The 8,698-nt window shown below is 54.3% G+C and overlaps 1 protein-coding gene across 4 annotated transcripts in view; it reads left to right on the top strand.

Annotated features, from left to right (window-relative positions):
• The first annotated feature begins 1,672 nt into the window (after positions 1–1,672).
• Positions 1,673–8,698, top strand: part of USP36 (ubiquitin specific peptidase 36) — a 38,798-nt gene continuing 31,772 nt past the window's right edge. For all 4 annotated transcript variants that reach the window (XM_019818341.3, XM_019818340.3, XM_023244158.2 and 1 more), the window contains exons 1-4: positions 1,673–1,829; positions 4,429–4,579; positions 5,700–6,095; positions 6,631–6,852. In XM_019818341.3, coding sequence (XP_019673900.3) covers positions 5,843–6,095; positions 6,631–6,852 — 475 coding nt within the window. In that variant the 5' untranslated portion in view covers positions 1,673–1,829; positions 4,429–4,579; positions 5,700–5,842. The remainder of the gene's footprint in view (positions 1,830–4,428; positions 4,580–5,699; positions 6,096–6,630; positions 6,853–8,698) is intronic.

The raw sequence follows: 8,698 nt of genomic DNA, 5'->3' as shown, positions 1-8,698 counted from the left end.
CATACCTCGAGGAGATTCCACGCTGAGGCTTCTTACCGAGAGTCAGGAGGGGGAGTTAGGGTGGGAGTGTGGGTGGTAGAAAGCTCTTCCCTACTAGGTTTCAGATTACTTTGTGAAGCAGGACCGAAGCCTCTCGGCTAACCTGTCATCTCAGATTTTCGGGGTCTCTCTGAGGGCCTGAGCCAATGGTGTGAACCTGGAGCCGGGAACACCTGGGTTTAAAGCCTCACATCACCTCTTTGCAGAGATGGTGCGCGTGCTCAGTTTTTTTTTTTTAATCTCTAAAATGGGAACAGTATCTTTTTATAGGGTTGCCGGGGAGGCTTAAAGCATAGAATGTTGGCAAGGCGACAGACCAGCTAGGTCTCTGACACATAATATCAGTTCAGCCACGGAAGCAAAGGTGTTCAGTTTTGTTAAGCGCTACAGATCTGCTGGAGATTGTCTTTATTCCCCAGATGAGGATCCAGGTTAGTTCACTGTCCAAAGCAACCCGCGAATTAGGGCAGCGCTGGGATAAAAGCCTAGTCTCCTCCTTCCCCTGTCGGTTGCCAGCCCTTGGGACCTGCCCCCACACTTCTAATCACTCGCTTACACATGGGATCAGGCGGCACCATAGTGAGAACTGTCTCGGTTTGAATCACTGTCTCGGGGCACAGAATGCTCTCACCCCAGGAACAGATCTCAATCTGAAGCTCCTGAGGGTTCTCCCAGGCCCAGGCCCCTACGGTTTTGTTTCTGCTTGTTTGCTTTTTCAGGACACCAGCATCCACGTAACAACTACTGGGTGAATTTTGTCCCAGTGACACCTGTTGTGGGTCCATCTCCAATCCCGGCCCCAAGGACTGTCGGGGTGCAGCGTGGGCATGGAGACTAGCTCTAGGCGGTTCCCCCAGGAGCTCACCCAACCCGCCGCAGGCTTCCCTGCCAAGAAAGAGCAGGCAGACAAGGCTCTGAGCGCAAGGTTGTGATTTTGGGTCGTTTATTCCCACCCGCTGCCCTCGTCAGTGTCAGAGTGCCACGGGAGGTCAGGCTAGGAGCCGCTCGTTCTCCCCCCTGCCCGTTCACGCGAGGAGTGGGTCTGGTGAAAACGATGTTTTAAAATACCGCAGAAGCAATGCGTATTTGCAAGCATTCAACCAAGAGCTGAACGCAGTCGTCACAGGATGATGCGTTTGGAGGTCGGGAGTGGGGCCAGGGAATTGCACACGGTCCCCCCCTACCCCCCCCCCCGGACATTTCAGAGGTCAACCGCCACCTCTCCCCACAGTCATCCCAGCAGCTCTTTGCTCGGCCCTCCCTGGCTTTTCCGGGCCTGCTGCCCTCATCGCGCCCGGTCCGGGTCGCGGTCACTAAAGGCCCTGGACAGCGAGGCCGACACCCCGCGACATCAGCACCACCCGCGCCGGGCACCGGGCGCGGGACTGAGGCCGCGCCGGGTCTGAGGCCGCGCCAGGTGCGTTGCGCGTTAAGGACCCGGAAGCGGACGCCTCACGTGCTCTCCGGGAACTCGCCCGGCTCCGACCCAGGGGGCGGGGCGTCTCCGACTCTGCGTGCTTGCGTCATCACGTAGGGGGCGGGGCCGCGGGATGAGGGGATGACGTATCGGCTGCGTAGAGCGACTGTGGGCGGGCCCAGGGAGCGGGCCTGCTGCTCTTAAAGCAGCCACGACGTTTCGAGTCCGGCAGCGCTGGCCTCGAGTCGCGGCGCCTTTAAGCGTCGCGGTGACACGTGTGTGAGGCGCCCGAGGCCCGGATGGTGCGTGTGCAGGGCCCGGGCGGAGCAGACGCCAGCGCCGCGGGCCTGAAGCCGGGCCCACCGAGGGCCGGGTAGGCTGGGGCCGGGTGGCGGCCGCGCGCGGGCCGAGAGAAGGCTGCGCGTCCGGCCGGGTGGAGGGCTTCCGCGGGGCCTGGGGTGCGGGAAGGTGCGCCCGGGCGGGGGGGGGGGTGGTGGCGCACAGGGGACATGTGGGTACTCGTCCTCGAGGGGCTCAGGGACCCGTAGGGAGGGCCCAGGGCTATTCGGTTGGCCAGTTCGGGGCTGCTCTGTCCGTGAGGGGCTCGGGGGTTCACGGGAAGGGCCAGGAGCGCGCGTTCCGCGAGGGGCTCGGGGGTCCACGGGGAGGGTCATGGGTGCGCGGCCCGCGAGGGGCTCCGGGGTCCGTGGGGAGGGTCAGGGGCGCGCGGTCCGAGAGGGTTCTGCAGTCCACGGGGAGGGTCAGGGGCGAGGGGCGAGGGGACCCCGGGGAGGGTCAGGGGCGCGTCGTCCGCGCGGGGTTCGGGGGGCTCCACAGGAAGGGTCCGGGAGGCTTCCTCTTTGCTGTTCCCGGGGAACCCTGACCTGTGATGGAGGGGAGAGCCTGCCTCAGCCAGGAGCTCCGGGGGGTCGGAGGAGGCAACTGCCTGTGTCGGTCGTGGACAGGGTCGTTACCCACGGAAGCATCATTTATGCAGAAACCAGACTCTCTGAAATGGCTTAAGTCAAAATCTGGAGGAGCCTGTTCCGTTGGGCAACAGTGCTGCAATCTCATTTTTTTCCTTTTAGTGAAAAACGTGGGAAAGACTTACCCCCGGAGAAGGTAACCTTCCTCAGGGTCACGGTCAAGGTGGATGCGAGTGGGTGAGGACAAGGTGGGAGGAGGGTGGTTAAAATACCCGTTTTAGTGGGTAGTGTCGAGTCTCCCCTGGGGTTATAGGAGCTAGACCGAGTAGCATTCTAAAACCGAGACCGATGAGAGAGGAAAGCGTCCAGCCTGCTCTCTGTAAGCGATTGCTGAGAATCCGGCCTCCAAGGAGAGGGAGGCTCTGCTCGCCTCTGCAGAAGAGCCCGGAGGCCCCCTGTGAAGGTGCCCCAGGGAGGCCGGGGCTCTGTCCATCTGGGGCTCCTCCCCCACCAGCACGTGGTTGACTCTGTGAGTCTTGAGTGCATTTCATCCTGGAAAAGTGGATTTACCGGGCGGAGGGAGAGGGAATATGAGGCAGCTGTGTCCGGCTGCTCTCCGAAGTGGGACTAGGCACCCAGGAGCCCGAGCTGTTCTGGACCATCAGCGACGCGGAATGGAGGGAGCATCCTTCCCGACTTTGGAAGAGCAGGTTGTCAGATGCGCACATCAGAGGGCTTGCTGGTGATTGCAAGGACGTTTTTCTCTGGGTTCCTGCACCTCAGAGGGAAATAACTTTTTGGTTATTGATGTTTTGGACGGCATCGGTGACACAGAGGTCGATCTTTGTCAGAAGTTGGAAAATGACGTTTGTTCAAAAATCTCTGACTTCCACAGTGAGGAGTGGACGGTGGGATAGGGGTTCTTGAAATTACTTCTCTTGAAATAAATCGGGTTATATCTCCCGAGTTCTGTTCGTCCCCTCGCTGTTTGGTCCCCCAACATTTGCCCTTGGGCCCATGTCTGTCTATGCCCTCACCTGTGCACAGTGAGGTGTGAGTCTTGATTAAAACAGGGATATTATGGGGCGATTTTTGTAAGACCGGGATCTTCAGTTTCCACATTGGCTTTTCTTCTGAGATCATGTTTATTATGCTCCTGAGATCATGTTTATTACGCTCCCTCTTTATTTTGGTGTGGGTATGCTTTTATTTATGGATATGAAATACAATGTATCTGAAATTTGCTGTGGGTAATGTGGGGACGGGAGAGGAATATGGATTGGGCCCACATAGTAACTGCTGATATGAATACAGGGAGCGTGGTGGTCCCTATGTTGATTTCTCCACATCGCATATATTTAGAAGGAAAAAAAATGTATGTTTATTTTTGAGAGACAGAGCAGTGGAGGGGCAGAGAGAGAGGAGGACAGAGGATCCAAAGCAAAGTCTGCTGACAGAGAACCTGATGCGGGGCTCGAACTCCCGAGCTGTGAGATCATGACCTGAGCCAAAGTCAGATGCTTAACCGCCTGAGCCACCCAGGCGCCCCCACGTTGTATACATTCGAACGTTTTCACCGCAAAAAAATTTTCAGTACCTTAATTTTATGTAATCACAGTGATCGTGGATGGCAAGGACAAGAAATCTGTACTTAGCAAAGTGAAAATGTGGCGATTCTCTCTGCTCCTTCAATTTTTTTTTTCTTTATTCTGGTCTATGAAACGTGGAAGTTGGAGGTGATTATTACCTCTCACTTTCTGGAAAGCATTTTGGACCAGAGCCCCCTGGAGATTTTTGGCCCCTGGACTTGTCCCTGGTTTGATGGTTAGGACGCAGGGCAGAGGGCAGTGCTTCCCTAGTGTGCACATTGCAGAGTTTGTAGCTGGTGCGTTCAGTTCTTCTGCAGAATCTTCCTAAATCCAGCAGTCGACACTCCTTCAGCCTTAACACCAACTCTTCCAGGGAGATCGTCGGCCTCCCTGCTCTGTGTCCATGCAGTGGGGCCGAGGGGACCGTGCCTCACGTGGTGCTCTGTTCACCCCACAGATTCTGAACGACAGACCTGCAGCTTTGGTGATTTACCAAGCCAAAGGCGAGGAGCTCGGGCATCTGAGGGTCGCGCACCGCACCTGCCCGCTCTGGCCCTGAACCTGACCCCATGCTGCAACAGCAGCACGCCCAAGTTCAGACATCCCAGGTAAGGCAGCAGAGGTTTCTGTGCATCTTCTCATTTCTCCGAGTTGTCAGCTTGCTCAGGTGGTGGGAACACTTAGATAACAACTCTCAGGAAAGGTTCTTTTGTTTCCTCAAATCAAAGAATTTGTGCTTGGTCTTTTAAAGATAAGTCCCAGGGTGCCTGGGTGGCTCAGTTGGTTAAGCATCCCACTCTTGATTTCAGTCCAAGGTCATGATCTGACGGTTGTGGGTTCGAGACCTGTGTCAGGCTCCGCGCTGAGTCTGGAACCTGCTAGGGATTCTTCCTTTCCTTTTCTCTGGCCCTCCCCTGCTCACGCGCACGTGTGCCTGTATGCACTCTCGCAAAAAAAAAAAAAAAAGTTTTTTTTACGTTTATTTATTTTTGCGAGATAGAGATACAGAGCACAAATGGGGGAGGGACAGAGAGAGAGACACAGAATGCGAAGCGGGCTCCAGGCTCTGAGCTGTCAGCACAGAGCCCCACATGGGGCTCGAACCCTTGAACCACGAGATCATGACCTGAGCCCAAGTCGGACGCTTAACTGACTGAGCCACCCAGGTGCCTCTGAAGTCATGTTTTCTTTTTTTTTTTTTTAATTTTTTTAACGTTTATTTCTCTATCTCTGAGAGACAGAGGCAGAGCATGAATAAGAGAGGGACAGAGAGACAGGGAGACACAGAATCGGAAGCAGGCTTCGGGCTCCGTCCGAGCTGTCAGCACGGAGCCCGACGCGGGGCTCAAACCCACGAACCAACCGCGAGATCATGACCTGAGCCGAAGTCGGACGCTCAACTGACTGGGTCCCCCCAGTTGCCCCATTTACTTCTTTTATTACATGGATTTGTGTGTGCAACCAGGGTGTCCCGTGAGAGTTAGCGTTTCCCTGTTTGTGAGCACACACTAGGACCACGAGGTCACCTTTTGAAGGCGGGTGTGGCCGGCCGGAGGTGCGCGGTCCCGTGTGGAGCAAAGGCACGTTGCGCGGCTCGCCTGGCGCCGGTGCCGTCACTGTGTGTTCGGTGCTGTTCGTGGAAGCACCTGGTCTTTCTGAGAGAAGCACGGCCTCCGCTCCGTCCAAGCGGTTGGTGACATGTTTCCGTGTTTTACGCTTCCTTTGTAGGGTTGGCAGCTGATCCAGAGAAGCTTGTGTGGTGGCTAGCATCCGTAAAGACCAAAGAGGGGATTGCAGAGAAGTGATGCTTTGTTCCTGGGACCTGGGTACTCGTCGCTCTGTGTCCCTTCTTGTCCCCACGGTGATGCACCATGCCAATAGTCGATAAGTTGAAGGAAGCCCTGAAACCCGGCCGCAAGGACTCGGCTGACGATGGAGAGCTGGGGAAGCTCCTGGCCTCCTCTGCCAAGAAAGTCCTTCTACAGAAGATTGAGTTCGAGCCAGCCAGCAAGAGTTTCTCCTATCAGCTGGAGTCCTTAAAGAGCAAATATGTCTTGCTGAACCCTAAAACGGAGGGAGCCAGTCGCCACAGGAGTGGAGATGAGCCTCAGGCCAGGAGACAGGGTACAGACGCGCGGTTGGCCGGCAGGAGGGGTCTCGACGTGTGTTGACCACGCAGATGGACGGAGCGTTGGCCGAGCGGGAGGAACAAAAATAGAGATGTGGTCAGAGAGTTGGGAGGTTTCAGTGGGGTCGGTGGCTTTGAGTCGTAGAAATAACGACACGGGGTTGGTCAGAAAGAGAGCCGTGACCTTAGAGGGGCCTTGGGACCCGTGTGCGTTTCATCAAAAGCGGGGCTTAGAAACAAGAGGAGCGGGCTGGGCCTCAGCGTGCGGGGGCCTGGCCCCTCTGGCCGTTCGTTCTCTGAGTCTTGCCTTCCCATCCACGGGGGGCTCCTCGAACTCCAGACCTGTGCAGTCTGCGAGGACCGTGGGATGACCGGGTTTCCTCCCGGGCTTTCTAGTCACTCCCGGTGGGCGGGAACACCAGTTCGCCTTTGGCGCCGTGTTTCGGCCACGTGCAGGCCGAGTGTGCCTCTTGCGGTCCACCTGTGTGTGGACTCAGGCCCTTTTTCCTTCCCTCCTCCCTTCTCTCACAGGCAGCGAGCACGCGTACGAGAGCTGTGGGGACGGTGTCCCCGCCCCACAGAAAGTGCTCTTCCCCACCGAGCGGCTGTCTCTAAACTGGGAGCGGGTGTACCGCGTGGGAGCGGGGCTCCACAACCTCGGCAACACCTGCTTCTTGAACTCGACCGTACAGTGCTTGACCTACACCCCGCCTCTGGCCAACTACCTGCTCTCCAAGGAGCATGCTCGCAACTGTGAGTGGGAGGGGGCGGCCTGGGGGTCGTGGGGGACCGGACGGTGTCCCGCGGACACAAACCCACGTGCTCACGGCCCGCCGGCCCTCAGCCCGGGTCAGATTTCGGAGTGACGTTCGTGACGTAGTAACTGACAAAACCTAAATTTGTCGTGTGCCCGCAGCAGGACGGGCCGTGGAAGCCAGTCTCAGGTAGAGCGTTGGTCCCGAACTCTTGTAAAAAGGAGTGCCTAAACGGAGAGAGGGGTTTTCAAAAAATACAGCCAAACTACGTATATTCAATGACTTTGTACATCCGTTATGGTACCAGTCAGCGTTTTATGCGCATGATAAAACATGCCCCCAAGTAGAAATTTAAAATGGGTAAAAGAGGGGTGAAATAAAATGTAACTTACCAAAACTGAAGCAAGTAGAAAGTTTTAAAAGCCTTGTAACTAATAAAGAAATTACATGGGTGGATTAGATCTTCCCATGAAGAAAATACCAGGCTGAGACGACTTATGGGTGAGCTTCATGAAAATTTTGAGAAACAGTTCTTTGCAATGCTTCACAAACTCTTCCAGAGAATAGAGAAGGAGAGAAAAACCCCCCAGCTCGTTCTATGACGTTCTAATAACTTGGGGAATGAAATTAAACGAGTACAACGTAAGAAAAATTACAGCCCCATCTTATTCACGAATGTAGTTAAGAAACTTCTAGACGAACTACTACCAAACTCCAGTCTTTTTATTTTTTTTATTTTTTTTAAATGTTTATTTCTGAGACAGAGACAGAACATGAGCGGGGGAGGGGCAGAGAGAGAGAGGGAGACACAGAATCTGAAACAGGCTCCAGGCCCCGAGCTGTCAGCACAGAGCCCGACGCGGGGCTCGAGCTCACAAACCGTGAGATCATGACCTGAGCCGCAGTCGGACGCTCAACCGACTGAGCCACCCAGGCGCCCCCAAACTCCATAGTCTTTTAAACACTGTGAGCAGTTTGTGTTCATCGTAGCCCTGCAAGGATGTTCTAAAATTTGAAAATCTCCCAAGTGTGACTGTTAAATGCCATGATCCTGATAGTGTTGTTGGGAAGTTTGAATGAATCACGGGAAATGCTCAGAATGGTACTTGGGCCACAGTTTAGGGCCGTGTAAGTGACTGCTAATTTTGCTTCCTTAATTATTGTATCAGCAGGTGAAAAGGGAACGGTCACCTGCAAATAGATGCCCAAAAAAGAAATTGATGATGAGCTTTTAGTAAAGCAGCAATAGGAAGGAGTTTCCTTATCTTGATAAATGGTTATCTACCAAACACGAAAAAACAAAAACAAACAAAAAACCCCCCAAAGTTCTCAATAGGAAAATATTGGAAGCATATACTCTTCAAAACACAGCGTGAAATAAGGGTCCCTGTCACCCCTTGTGTTGAAGATGTGTCCGTCTCAGCCAGAGTGGTGACGTGGGGGGAAAAAGGAGAGAACGCACCATTGTTAACTTGAAAATAACGTTCCTTAAAAAAAAAAAAAAAGAAGAAGAAGAAGAAAAGAAACATTTCCTGCATTGAAAAGCGAAAGAAACTATAAATTAGAAATTTGGTGGGGCGCCTGGGTGGCGCAGTCAGTTAAGCGTCCGACTTCAGCCAGGTCACGATCTCGCGGTCCGTGAGTTCGAGCCCCGCATCGGGCTCTGGGCTGATGGCTCAGAGCCTGGAGCCTGCTTCCGATTCTGTGTCTCCCTCTCTCTCTGCCCCTCCCCCGTTCATGCTCTGTCTCTCTCTGTCCCAAAAATGAATAAACGTTGAAAAAAAAATTTAAATTAGAAATTTGGCAATGTAACTAAATAGGTCAGTGTACGAAAAGTTAGTTGA

Source organism: Felis catus, chromosome E1, assembly GCF_018350175.1.
Source record: "Felis catus isolate Fca126 chromosome E1, F.catus_Fca126_mat1.0, whole genome shotgun sequence".
Taxonomy (NCBI): domain Eukaryota; kingdom Metazoa; phylum Chordata; class Mammalia; order Carnivora; family Felidae; genus Felis; species Felis catus.
Note: the sequence above shows the minus strand (reverse complement) of the source record. Positions and strands in the feature narration are given on the sequence as shown.